Below are 12,990 nucleotides of genomic sequence, written 5' to 3'. Positions count from 1 at the left end.
CCTGAGGGGCTGGGACCCAGTGTGGGAAGCCCCAGTGACTATGGGGTCTCACAGGTGCAGTGCCCACCACCCATCTGAGACCAGAGCACACACAGGGGGTGTCCACTCTCCTTTATTCAGACAGACATTTCACACAGGGGAAATTGAATGCTTACAGCCGTTCATCCTCATGAAGCAGTGTCCACAGACATTTCAGGAAGAGAAGGCAGGAAGGCGCAGCAACTTTCATAACAGAAAAACCACCTCACACTGCAGCATTTAGAACCAGAGGCCACAGCTCCTACGTGGTATCTATTGCCCCAAGGGCTGGGTCCTCACATTCTGCAGGAATTTCAGTTCCTCTGTAAGGAACACAGGCATGCATGCCATAACTAAAAACACGCTGGCATAATCAAATTTTAGAACAAACAGTATTTAGATAAGGCTCAAGCTCTTCCTTTTACAAATGAAGAAACGGATATCCAGAAATGAAGGGGCCCCAGCAGTGGGAGTCAGGAGCCAGTGCAGGGCCTCTGCCTTGGCCAGGGAGCCCCTAGCCTGGCACATGTCTCCACACACTGCACACCTCCCCTTTGCTTCCAGAACCAGACACAAGACAACATCCAATGTTAACTTTTATTAAAAAAAAAAAAAAGAAAGAAAAACAAAAATCAAGCAATCAACTTAAAATAATGCATGTTTTACCATGTACAGATGTTGCTGCTAGACCTCCACTTTGTAAGCAGGCTCCAAATCCGTAACACTGGGATGCTGACCCCCTCAGGCTGCTGGGAGACCAGCTGCCCCCACTGAGTGTACACTGGGGCACAAGACAGGACGGCTGCTCCTTCCTCCCTCCCTCCCTGGGCAGCCTGGAGGACGCTGAGTGTACTGTGCACACTTACAACGGACAGAGCACTGCCCTGGGAATGTCAGAAAGATCACTCTCACACTCAACTTGGCCTCACTCAAACTCAGAAAGAGGCACCCCTAATCCAGCCTCATCAGTCCTCGTTTCTGGTCCTTTACAGATTTCAGGTGGCAGGTCTGAGCTGAGGTTTGTGACCAGTCACTGGAAGGACTGTTTTCATTTCTTGTTTTCCCTATTGCTTTACTTTCAAAGAACCAGTTGTGGGCCCCAAACTCTTTTTTGGTGGCATTCTGAGAACCTTAGGGTGCCAGGCTATGAGCTGGCCAAGGATACCCCATTTAATAACATGTACTGCACAGCTGCTTGGCAAGACCTGGCTCCTATCAGTGAGTTACAGAAACAAACAAAACTTGCAAAGAAAGTTTCATATTTCACAACACCAGAGTATTTCAAAACATCCTATTCATTCACTCCAAACTTGGCTCTGCTCAAGTCAAATCTGACTGTTGATAAACAGAAAGCTTCTCATAGTTTAGGCATTCCAACCTTCTGCCACCAGCCAGAGGAGGCCCATGTTGTAGCCAATCTGTTGGAAAAGAGGAAGGGCGGGCAGAGTTGGGTGAGCAGACCTTGCCAGAGCTGTTCTGGCGCCTCCACCTTGTGGCCTCCATGCCTGGGCCCGATGTGATGCTTAAGCCTGACGCTAACGCCCCGCAGCCAACAGACTGAAGCCAGTATTTATGATCTCCCCTTGAAATGGAGCTCCACACCCCACAGCACGATTCCACTGGCTCTCCCTTCAAGTATCTTCAGCACTAGACAACAGCCAGGAAACCCAGCTGACCGGAGCCTGACTGTTGTCGCTGTGCTCAGCACAGTGGAAAGGAAGGTGCAGCGGCATCCTGCCCCTGCACACACATCCACGTGCACCAGGCTTCCGGAGGCGCGCGTGAAACATTACACTAACCTCGCTCTCTTTGGAGAAACGGAACTCAGGGTGAGACGGACTCGTTTAATTTTATGCTCTTCCTGTACAAGAAACCAGAAATCTGCGAGGCAAGAGAGAGAGAGGCCACTGACTGAGCACCCTGAGTTTTGAACTGCAGAACACATTGCCTCTTCAGAAAAAGATTTAAATCAAAACTTATGAGATGTGCCTTGTAAGAAGTGGAACAAATGAAAAAGCTCCCCTACTTTGAGACACGAATGTAAGAGGATCTGGTTTATCTTTAAACCCTGGCCATGTCTGGGAGGGAGATGAGGTAAAGGTGATGCTGTTTTTTCACAACAGAAAAACCACCTCGCACACTGCAGCATTAGATACCACAGCTCCTACTATTGCCCTAAGGGCTGGGTCCTCACATTGTGCAGGAATTTCAGTTCCTCTGTCCTGTCCTGAAGGGCCAGGAGCCACACAGCCGGCACTCCTCGGCAGGCAAAACAGACGGTGACTCACCGTAGCCTCCAGGACAGCAGCTCCCAGCCTTCCCGCTCAGGGAGCTGGCCTCCCCAGGGCTCTCTGCCATGGGTGGCTTCGTGCGCAGCACTGGCTCATGGCTTTTCTTTTGCTCTGGTTTTCCCACTGCACAGTCCTTGCTCTGGGCAGGCAGGAGCTCTGAGCCTGCTGTGCACCCAGGGCCTAGCTCAGGGCCTGACACATGCCACTGACAAAATAGTCACAGGAAAAGGAACATCTTCCCTACTTTAAGCTTACACAGGGGCTGTGAGCAGTTAGGAACTTTCTCTGTTGACTGCTTAAAAGTGTAACTAGCAGATAAATAGAGTGGGAAGAGGATTTTTTTTTAAGCCACAGCATTACTTGGATCAATTACCTGAACCAAAGTACGAATCTACATGTGAAGTTTATCCACCAAAGGGCCAAGGAATGGGCTGGTCCCTTAGAAGTACTGACTTTATCCCCTTTCCTACCCTGACTGAAAAGTGAAATCCTGTTTGGAGTTCTGCAGAAGTCACAGAGCTATGAGCACAATTTAAAAATAAATGTGATCTCTTGTCAACTGGAAATAAACAGAACAGAGAGAAATGAGTCACCTCTGCCCAGTACTCCATCCACATCACCCCTGGTTTGTGTCAATAAATCTCACCCTGGCTGTTTGAGCAGTGTTTAATCATAAATGGATTGGAATGCACTCAGAAGCATAAACAGAACTAAGTATCACCTATCTAAGTAACAGGTTAGTAAGGTAAGAGGGGAGAAAACTGAGTTGTAAAGTGAGAAGCCAGACAACCATTTTCAAGGTTACAAGAATAAATCCAGAATTCACAGTGCAGTGGTTTGATTCTGTCTGCAATCAGTACTCTTTCCCAAGGACGCAAGGACCAGATGGCCCAGCTTCCTCTGAGAAACGCTGATTCCTTGAAGGTAAACAATCAAACTGAGATGACACATCACCTCGATCCCTTGTGATAGCCATTCTGTAAGGGGAAGGATGCAGGTGAGGACCCTGGGAAGCAGCAGACCCTACTTCATAGGCGAGGCCAGGGCCCAGCCCAGTTCAAAACCATGTGCAATCAACACCACTTGACGCAGACGCCAGCCAACAGCTCCCATCACTTCCCATGTTGAGTAGCCATGTTTCTGAGGCAGGGACCAAGGATCAGAGTGTGGTGTCCCCGTGATTGGGAATGCCTGGTTCTGGGCTGCTGGGAAAGAACCCGAGGCGCCCGGTTGTCCCACCTCCCACCTCTGAGCTGGGGCCCAAAGCCACACACATCTCTCCAAACACGCACCTTGCTTCCTGGGGTCCCGGCCCCACTACCAGCCGGGTTCATCTTAAACCTCATCTGACTTCTCCCCATGCCCAGCTGTGTCCCCGACCTCGATCCTCTCTCCCCGAGGTCCCACTTTGTTGCCTCTGACCGTTCACTTCCTAGTGACCTTGGCGTGTGAGCCCAGGCTGGCTCTGAAACCCAGAGCTGGGGGGCCTAGGCACTTTATCTCTCTAACCAGGCCCCTCCTAGTGAAGTGTGGCAGCGTCCTACCTACTGCCTGGGACTGCGGCAGTGACTAGAGGACATGGCCCACACACAGTCACCACCAGTGCGGTCATTCTCCTGCAGGTCTGCATGGTTACGATTTTTCTGGCAAAAGGCCTACCTCACCACAATCCATCTGCAGACTTCTGCTGACTCATGTTTCAGGAATGTGGGGCTAACTGCACCACTGCATCTCTTCTAAAGCCTCTGACGGTTCCCCGCTGGTCGTGGAATTAAGCATACCTTTCCACCTTCATCACTTGCCAAGATGTCTGAGGTCCACTGAGAGTGCCACGTTTTCCTTCACACAAGGCACTTCCCTCCTCAATACCCAGATCGGCTGTCCCTTGCGATATGACTGCTAGCTGCTTGCCAGAATCCGCCCCCTCTGCTGGGGCACACAGCCGAACACCGCCTTCCAGCATCCCGTGTGGTCATGCTGCCCCAGACTAGCTCTCACGGTGGGACTGAGAGTGCTGGAACGCACACCGTCTCTGGGCCACTGCTTTGCAGAAGAGGCTGTACCCGCTCCCTGCTTTATCCCCTTCCATAGGCCAGGCACAACTGGTCATGCAGCCTCCCCAGGAAGGAGCCCAGCCCCTGCAGCCCCTCGGGAGAAGCTGCTGTCATTTCATGGCTCAGCCACCATGCTTCACCAGTGTGCTTGCACTAGCCTCGCTGACAGGCACGTCACATGCCTCGTGGCAGGGGCACTCAGCCTGTATGCCTGCTCTACCGGCTTTCGGTAGCACCTGCAGGCTGGTGCTTCTTGAACTGAACTCGAATAAACTCTGTCTGAGGCATGGCGTCTTGAAGAAACATCCTGTCTTAGCAGAAAAAACAGTGTTGCCAAAGGTCAGGCCCATGGGAGCCAGTCTCCGCTTCGCCTCCTGTAACTGATTCATCAAAATCAGGTTCTCTGCTAAAATGTTCCCTGGAGCTCTTCCTTGCTCTGAAACTCTCGAAAGCTTATGAACTGTGAGCTGGCCTCCAGGCCCGCCAGACACTAGCATGGTGCCTAACAAGCGCTCCACAGGTAATACGGACGGACGTCCAGCTCCATCAGAAGACATAGGCAGACCAGCAACAATCAGTAACAAGGGCAAACTGAGACCCTGAAACCAGAAGGATGCAGGACGTGGGGCTGCTGTGCTGGAGGAAGGGGTCTGGCTGACCTGTTTCCATTAAAAGCAGCCACAGCCAGTGCAGACCTGCTGGGCCAGGCCCCCCGCCTGCTCTGAAGGCGACCCTCTCTCTGAAGCAGGGGAGGCATCTTGCTGTAGCAGAAACGGCAGTCAGACAACAGCATAAATTTTTCTGAAGTCCATGGTGATTTTTATTACCAGTATAACAACATCCTCTGCATGAATTCCCAGCACACCACTTGCAACTCAAATGCCAACTAAAATCCAGATTGATGCCACTGTATCTAAAGCCAGTGTGTGTGGGTCTTAAGCATCGGCTGTCAAGTGTGCAGACCCCCAGGAAGGAGATGTGCTTCATCCAGTACTTTCTACAAGGCAACCACTGCCTCAGAAAGGAGGCAGCACGTGCACTGCTTACAGATGAAGAGACTGAGGCTTGCAGGGGATAAGACACTCGTCCAAAGTCACCCGACAGTAAATGACGTCTTCTACTTAGCTCTGACCTTTCAACTCCTCAGATGAGAAAACAATGCAACTGCATTTTGTTAAAAATAAAAACCATACAATGGTGGCTGCATCTGCTTACCAGCATACAAGTCAATTTTAAAGTCACTCCCTTAAGTCACTCCCTTGGCCTGCTGCTCTGTCCCCACACTCCAGAGTGATCCTGATCCCACGCGGTGATGGCTCTGTGCAGGCGCTGGGCTGAGCCCTGCCCGCCGGGCTCAGCCACCCCTCTCCTGCTGAGGCGGCGGGACTTGCCACTGCACCCGCCAGACAGATGCCATCGGAGCATAGCCCGGAGAGGATGCCGGGCTGGCACTAGGTTCCTCAGTGTCAACCCTGTCATTACCACTGTGGAGTTTCACCACTTATTTCAAATCAGCGGCAGAATATGCAATTTGAAAATTTTTATCATGTGAATTAAACTTCGTTGTGGCAAAGTCCACAGCTTTACCAGTATTAAATTCTGAAACTTCACCCTTTTAATGCCTAACAGACCACACATGCCTGCCATGAGACCAACTGTGCCAGCTGCTGGAGGGCAGTCTGCGCTCACGGACAGAAGCTGCAATTCAGACAGGGTCCCTGTGGGTGGGTAGGGTCCCCACCCTCTGGGTGGACAGAGTCCCTGTGGGTGAACAGGGTCCCATGGGTGGACAGGGTCCCTGTGGGTGAACAGGGTCCCCGTGGGTGAACAGGGTCCCCGTGGGTGGACAGGGTCCCCGTGGGTGGACAGGGTCTCTGTGGGTGGACAGGGTCCCTGTGGATGGGTAGGGCCCTCGTGGGTGAACAGGGTCCCTGTGGATGGGTAGGGCCCCCATGGGTTGGTAGGGTCCCCGTGGGTGGACAGGGTCTGTGATCTGGAACACGGGCTGAGTTGGCAGATAAGGCCAGAGCTCACCAAGCCACAGGTTAGCAGTGGCATCAACCACAGCCTGTCGAGAGATAGCTAGTCCATTATGTGCATATTCAGCCTCTAATTCACCAAGAAACAGTCACTAAGCGCTTGAGTGCCTGGCTCTGTAAGGCCCTAAGAATAAACAGTAAATGATAGCTTCTAGAACCCCTTGCCTGCAGCCTAGTCAGGGAGGCAGATAAACACAGCAACGTGATGGATGCTGCCGAGGAGCCATGGTAAAGGGCCTCACCTGCGCCAGGCTACTGGGGCCTAGAAGGCTGAACAGGGCTCCTCGGGAGGTGAGAGGTGGGGATGGCATTCGAGGCCACTGGCACACAGGACAGGCTTGAGTCCATCCAGGCTCTGGTCCTTTCAGGGCCAGCATTTCCCACGGGCCTCTTTTCCGTCAGCAGCATGTGGCCACCACATCTGTGTCCAAAGTTGGAAGGAGAAGGCAGGAGGAACAGGCGCCACCCCGCGCTGCCAGAACAGGGGCTGCCTGGCTTCAACACACAAATGCTTGGGAGAAACCTTTCTCAGATAACACAGAAGATGAGGTTTGGGACAAACTCCTCTATTTGTAATAGAGGATTTATTATAATTTAGTCACCTTTGTTCTCCTTCTGTTACAAAAAATTCCAGACTGAACTGAGAAAATTACTTCAGATGATTTAGGGTCAAGTTTGATTTTAACCTATTCAACCGTCCCGGAGGGAGTGGCTTTTCCAAGATCCACTCTGATCCGCCCTCAGGCTAATCTCCCCCAGATTAGCAGCCGCTGGTGAAACGGAGGCTGGATCAAGGCTCAGGAAGTACGCCCTGTCTCCTAATCACTGGCAACTAGAAGACATTTACAAAGCAAAGCCGACCGCTCTTAGAGACCTCCAGCCCTCCTGGGCAACACCCGAAACAAAACACGGCCGAGCAGCAGCGCCAAGAGGAATCTGAAAAGGCCTTTATTGCTTAAGACTCAGGCCTTCCAAGAGCGCATTCTTGAGGGTCCTGGAAAGCTGAGGCAGCGCCTGCGCCCGGGCACCTCCCCCTCCTCCCAGCGAACCCGGCCGTCCACCGAGGGGCCTGTGCGGCAAGCCCGCCCTCCACGCTGACACAGATTTGGGAGAAACAGTGACAAACTGAGCATCGACCGCCAGTGTGATCTCACACTGAACTGGGCCAGTGGGCACCCAGGGACACGCAGACCGGAAAGACCAGCGAACAGCCTCCCCAGCTAACGGCCGGAGGACGGTGGAAGACACAATTCCGTGGACCGCTCTTAAAACCTCTCACTCGCCGTGGTGAGTCCCGTGTCTCTGAATATATTTCAGTACAAGGAGAAGAAACGATCCATTTGGGGAAAGTGGGTCATAAAACAGATTAATAACCCTGAATAATCACGCAGGGAGAAGCCTGCCTTCAGCAGGTCGGGGTACACTAAACTAGTTTCATTGTGATGTAAATTGCATTCTCAATGCCACCAATTCATCCCTGACGGCCTATTCATCAACAGTTTTCTCTGAAATAAAAACGAAGCCAGATACTCTTTTGTACCCACCGTCCCAACACAGTCGCCCCGTGTCCTGATTTCCAGGGACTCTCCCTTAGTGTCTGTGTAGTAACCTGTTCCCCCAGTGCTGTGCACCTGATAAAAAGGGACGCCAAGCAGGGCAGGGGCGAAGGGAAGAGGTCCTCTGTCCCTGAGGGCTGCCGCGGGGTCTGTGCCTGGGCTCCACAGCAGCTCCTCCCCGCCGGGACAAAGGCAGGAAACCCTCAGGTTGGGGCCTTCATTTCTTACACAGAAACCACGATGGTGTTCCTTTAACTCAGCTAAGATGTTTACTCATGAGGGTTTTTTTCACAAGCTGTTATCTTCTCTGTTTCAGTGAAATTATTTGTAGACTCTGCAAAAAACAACAAAAAAAAATACAAACAACACCCCCCCCCCAGAACAGCGGGAAGTCCCTGCAGACCCCTGCTGCCAGAGGGGGCAGGGCGTGGCCCCAGGCAGGGAAGGAGGGTTACCCTGAGCCCAGGGCCAAGCAGGACTGATGGTATTTACAGCAAAGGAAAACTGCCTCACCACACACTGCAAACAGGTCCCCCCGGGGATGAGCCTCGAACGAGGGGCACCACGAATCTTTCACATTCCCCACAAAACAAGTGAAGGAAGAACCAGGAATCACATTTTGCATTTTGGTCACCATTATCTGATCCAATCGGTAGGAATCTGGCCTTGAGGATGAAGACGGGTGGAGAGGTTCCTTCCTGAGAAGCAAGAATCCATGAAGTCAGGGCCAGGACCCAGGCCAGCCCACCGGGCCCACCACTGTCCGCCAGCAGCTGGGGCTGGGTGAGCCCGCCTGCGCGTGCAGACTCCGCTGCGGCCCCAGCCCTCTGCTTCAGTGCTCGGCTGTGGGGAGAGCAGCAGAACCCACCTCCTTGCTTGGGGAGGCAAGGTGATCCTGACCTTCTCTTTAAACAGACATTAGCATTAAAAAGGTGCTTTAAAGTCCCTGGCTAATAATAACAGCAGTTATGAAATGGCAAACACACAGTTTCAGCTGGGCACCTGCTATGGCTTTTTGAAAGGAGACACACAAGGGAGGCACACTGAGCGGGGTCAGTGGCCATCTCTGTGGAGGGAGGCTTCTCATGGTTTTTTCCTTCCCACGTTTCCAGTTTTTCCACATTTTCTACAGGCATGCACGGCATATTTAATACCAAAAAATTTGAAACAATAAAGCTTATATAGATGTGTAGCACAGAAACTAGACTGCACTTTTTGGGGCTTTCTTTTAAAAACTGGCTTCTCAGAAAAGAAATGACACTGAAAGAATTCTGTCTTTTAAGAAAATTAGAGAATGCAGGCTGATTAAAAAAAAACCTCCAAAATAAGCTTTAGAATTCAAAACTTTTAACTTTCTGCTAACTACTAGATTAGTAATCTGGAATCCTCTGGACAGAAGTAATTTCAGATAGAGTTCTCCAAAGACAGAATCATTTGTTCCTTTAAAGTTACTGACTTTAAAATTTTTACTGTTTTTTTTTTTTTTACAGTTATCTTGTTAAAAACACATCATGCCTCCCTGGCTTCACAGATGACAGTGAACAAAATGAAATTACGATTCTGAAAACGGCAAATGATGAAGGCTCCAAGGGGTTATAATAAAATGTTGATATGATTATTGATTAGAAAACTACAATCACATGCATCAAACTCCCAGATGTCAGAATTGTGTTTAATCCTTTGAAGTTAAAGGTGTATCAGAAGGTAAGAAACTTGAAAAATTAATCATCCCCAATACAGACTGTAGTATATCTGGGGCTCCCTTTTGCAGGGGATGTACACACAGGATCACGGGACCAGACCGGAAGATGCTAAGCCACAGTTGCAAGGGCACGAAGGGACCAGGACCCTCCGGACTCTGGGTCTCCAGAAAGGCTGGGACCTAAGTGGGTAGGGAGATGTCTGGTGCAGCTGGGACTATTCAAATGGTTATCATCTAGGCTCTGAGGCCTCCTCCCACCTCGGCTCCGGGTCTGCAGAGGGGCAGACGGGGTCTCCTCCTCCAGTGCTGCTGGTACAGGTCGGTGGGGTCAGCTACACACTGGGCAGGGAAGGGGCCCAGATAAATCCTTACAGACCACAGCAGAAACGCCTCCACGCCTGGTCCCCACCCTCACGGACCTTCTAGAGTAACAGAGCAGGAAGCGGGGAGGGGGGGACACACAAACACATAATACAAAAAATGTGCAATTTTGAACTAGACTAAAACCTGAAGAAATGCAGAGCCCAGCTGGCCCTGAGGAAGCGGCAGTGGGGTGACCCAAGGAGGGAGGGGGACGTTGCTCCTGGCTGGGGCAGCAGTGCTACGGTGCTGGGGCGGGAAAGACTGGAGGGAGGGCAGGAGGCTGTGAGGTCACGCTGCGGGGGTGGCCACGGGGTGGGCGGGGGGAGCCGCGCACCCTCTGGTGGAGAACAGGCTCAGACTGGCAGCAGCGTGAGAATGAAAAGGCGAGTCATCCACAGAGACAGTAGGTGGCAGGCGCCAGGGGCTGGGGGTTGCAGGGATCTCAGTGGGGACGGAGGGGCAGTGTGGGAGACAGACAGGCCTGGAGATGATGGAGGGGCTGCTGCACAGCAGTGTGAGCGAGCTTAAGGCTCCCGACCCAGACACTCAGAAGCGGCGGAGATAGTAACTGTTGTCCCTTTCCGCATGAGAGAAAGAAGGACTAGCTGGGAGGCTCTGTCAGTGGCTGGTGGGGTGAGTGGCTCCTGGGCCTGGGTGGCAGGGACGCAGGGAGAAGCAGGTGCCTCAGGAAGTGTGACAACAGACAGAGTGGGGGGGGGGGCCTGGGCTGTGGGGAGTGGCAGGGCTGTCACCGCACTCCTGCCAGTCCCTTCAGCAACACAGCTCACTCCTTGCTTAAAACCACCCACGGGGGCCCTGTCACAGGTCTTACTGGCACTTAGGAAACAAAACAAAAACAATCTACTTTAGAAGAATTAGACTAGCTGGATTGATACAAGCTCATACATCAAAATAAGTAAATACTAGGGAAAATCTTATGCCAGCCCAGCCTGCAAACAGTGGAGAGAAGCTGTCTCCATGAGGTCAGTCCTCAGGCTCTCTGGGCTCTCCTGCCCTCCCCAGGGCGCTGCATGAAGTGGGACTCCAGGACCTGCCCTGGAGGGTGACCGAGTGCCTCTGGGTGTTAGAGGAGAGCGCCCCGCGGGTGGGTGCGGTCAGCCTGGCAGAAGGCCTCGGGAGCACAGGGCAGGGTTTCTGCGCCCCAGCCGGCCAGGCAGGTGCCCTGGTGCAGGGCCCGCGGAGGCCCTGGGGACGGAGCTGTGGTGCTGGGGATAGCCTCCCAGATGCTCTCAGTCAGCTCCATCCTGCCTGCTGTCCCCTTGTCCTCAGCCTGTCCAAGTCATACTCGGAAGGCCCGCAAGGGCCACCTTGGTGAGATCCCCACCCAGGCCGACGGCCCTTACATACCCTCCCTGAGGCCCAGTGACATCTGTCTCTCCTAGCACAGGGTGATGATGGGTGAGGACGGTCCCTGGTACACAGAGGCTCTCAGCAGCTAGAAAGACACCTGTGGGCTTTATTTGGAAATGGCAGGCCAGACCCGTGCCCCTGCTGAAGGGGCTCACCCTGCACCTCCAGGGTTGCACACACCTTCTCCACCCACAGCCTCAGGACCCTTCCTGCTGCTTCCCTGAATTTCACAGGCCAAGCAAATAGCAGAAAACACAGACGAGGATGTGAGCTAAAGACAATCAGCCACAAAAGCCCATCTTTTCTGGGTCATCCAGACGACTCCACTGAAGTCAGAAACAGGCACGCCGTTTACCCAGAGCACTGGGCAGTCTTCTCGGCAATCTCGGCACGATGCTCACAGGGGTTCCACCCAAGCTCCCAGGGCAGACTCCATAGCCTGCTCCATCGGTTGCCTCAGTAATTTATTCCCAGGTCATTTTGTTAACCGAGCGGTAGCCAATTTTCCAAATATACAGGTAGCTATTCTTACAAAAAACAACAATGCCCCCAAATATATGCATGCATTTTCCCTACAGTGCTTGGTTTCTATATTCATAGTGACTGGCAAGGTCTGGCCTCAGAGGCTTACCTGACATTATGGCCACAGTTCCCCTCCAAGGTGGAACCACAGTCACACAGGCTCTCTGAGGGGTCTTCAGGCTGCGATTCTATGCTCATTTAGCATTATACTACCTTGGCCTTTTGGAAGATGAGGTAAAACATTCCAGAGTTCTGAAGGGACCTCCCACCTTCCAAACAGCATTCTGAATATCATCAAGCCTGGGACTCCCGCAGATCATGCAGCTTTATTTTAAAGCTTTTAGTTTTGCTCCACAGTATGAGACAATTCTTGAAGATGTTCTGTCCCCAACCCAGATGAATAAAATGCACCCAAGCCTCATGGGCTCCTTAAATTCTATGCACATTTTCTGCCCTCCTGCACCACGAGGTCGGGCAATGCAGGAAGGATCAGTGTACGGACAGGAGTCTGGGCTGGAGACACTGCCCCAAGAGGTGGCCCCTGGGGGTTCCAGGGCATCACCCTCTCCCCACAGCCGTGGAGCCAGCCCATCCCCCAGCCCTACTGACTTAGGTCCTGAACAACCTCAGGCCTATTGACGTCTCGCCACAGCCATGGCCACGACAAGAACTCTGGTCCCTCTGCCAAAGCGTGGTCCCCACAGTCCAACCCATGGGGTGGCCCTGGTGGCCACATTGCTCCCCTCCTTCCAACCTTCCTAGGGGACCCTGAGGCTATCCCCTCAATTCCTGGCTTCTTTGGGCAGAGCCCATCATCCCCTTGCCTCCGAGACACCATGCTGTTGTCCCACTGCTGGGAAGTCTCTGTCCCTGATGTTCCCAGGCACCCCTACTGCCTGTAACTTGGATCTTAAGTCATCCACAACAGCCCTGCTGCCCCCTGGACTCTCCTCACTGTGCTCTGCACTTCCGCCATACTGCGCCTGCTCTCTGCATGCCCGCCATACTGCGCCTGCTCTCTGCACGCCTGCTGTCTCTTCCTGCTTCCTGGGAGCAAAGAGGCATCCTCCCTGC

The 12,990-nt window shown here is 52.7% G+C and overlaps 1 protein-coding gene and 1 long non-coding RNA gene across 4 annotated transcripts in view; one reads left to right on the top strand and one right to left on the bottom strand.

The window, feature by feature from the left end:
* The window catches only part of FOXK1 (forkhead box K1), a 60,998-nt gene that overhangs the window by 34,921 nt on the left and 13,087 nt on the right, over window positions 1–12,990 (bottom strand). Inside the window, exon 1 of one of the 3 annotated variants that reach the window (XM_073214977.1) lies at window positions 4,091–4,287. The exons of the other annotated variants lie outside the window; for them this stretch is intronic. Within the exon in view, the coding sequence (XP_073071078.1) occupies window positions 4,091–4,272 (182 nt within the window). The 5' untranslated portion in view covers window positions 4,273–4,287. Of the gene's footprint in view, window positions 1–4,090; window positions 4,288–12,990 lie in introns of those variants that run through there. 3 annotated transcript variants of the gene reach the window in all.
* LOC108392113 (uncharacterized) lies at window positions 5,809–12,931 on the top strand. The gene is made up of 3 exons (XR_001851942.3): window positions 5,809–7,689; window positions 9,449–9,662; window positions 11,628–12,931. It is a non-coding gene; the product is annotated as an uncharacterized lncRNA (long non-coding RNA).

This window comes from Manis javanica, chromosome 10, assembly GCF_040802235.1.
Source record: "Manis javanica isolate MJ-LG chromosome 10, MJ_LKY, whole genome shotgun sequence".
NCBI classification, from domain to species: Eukaryota; Metazoa; Chordata; class Mammalia; order Pholidota; family Manidae; genus Manis; species Manis javanica.
Note: the sequence above shows the minus strand (reverse complement) of the source record. Positions and strands in the feature narration are given on the sequence as shown.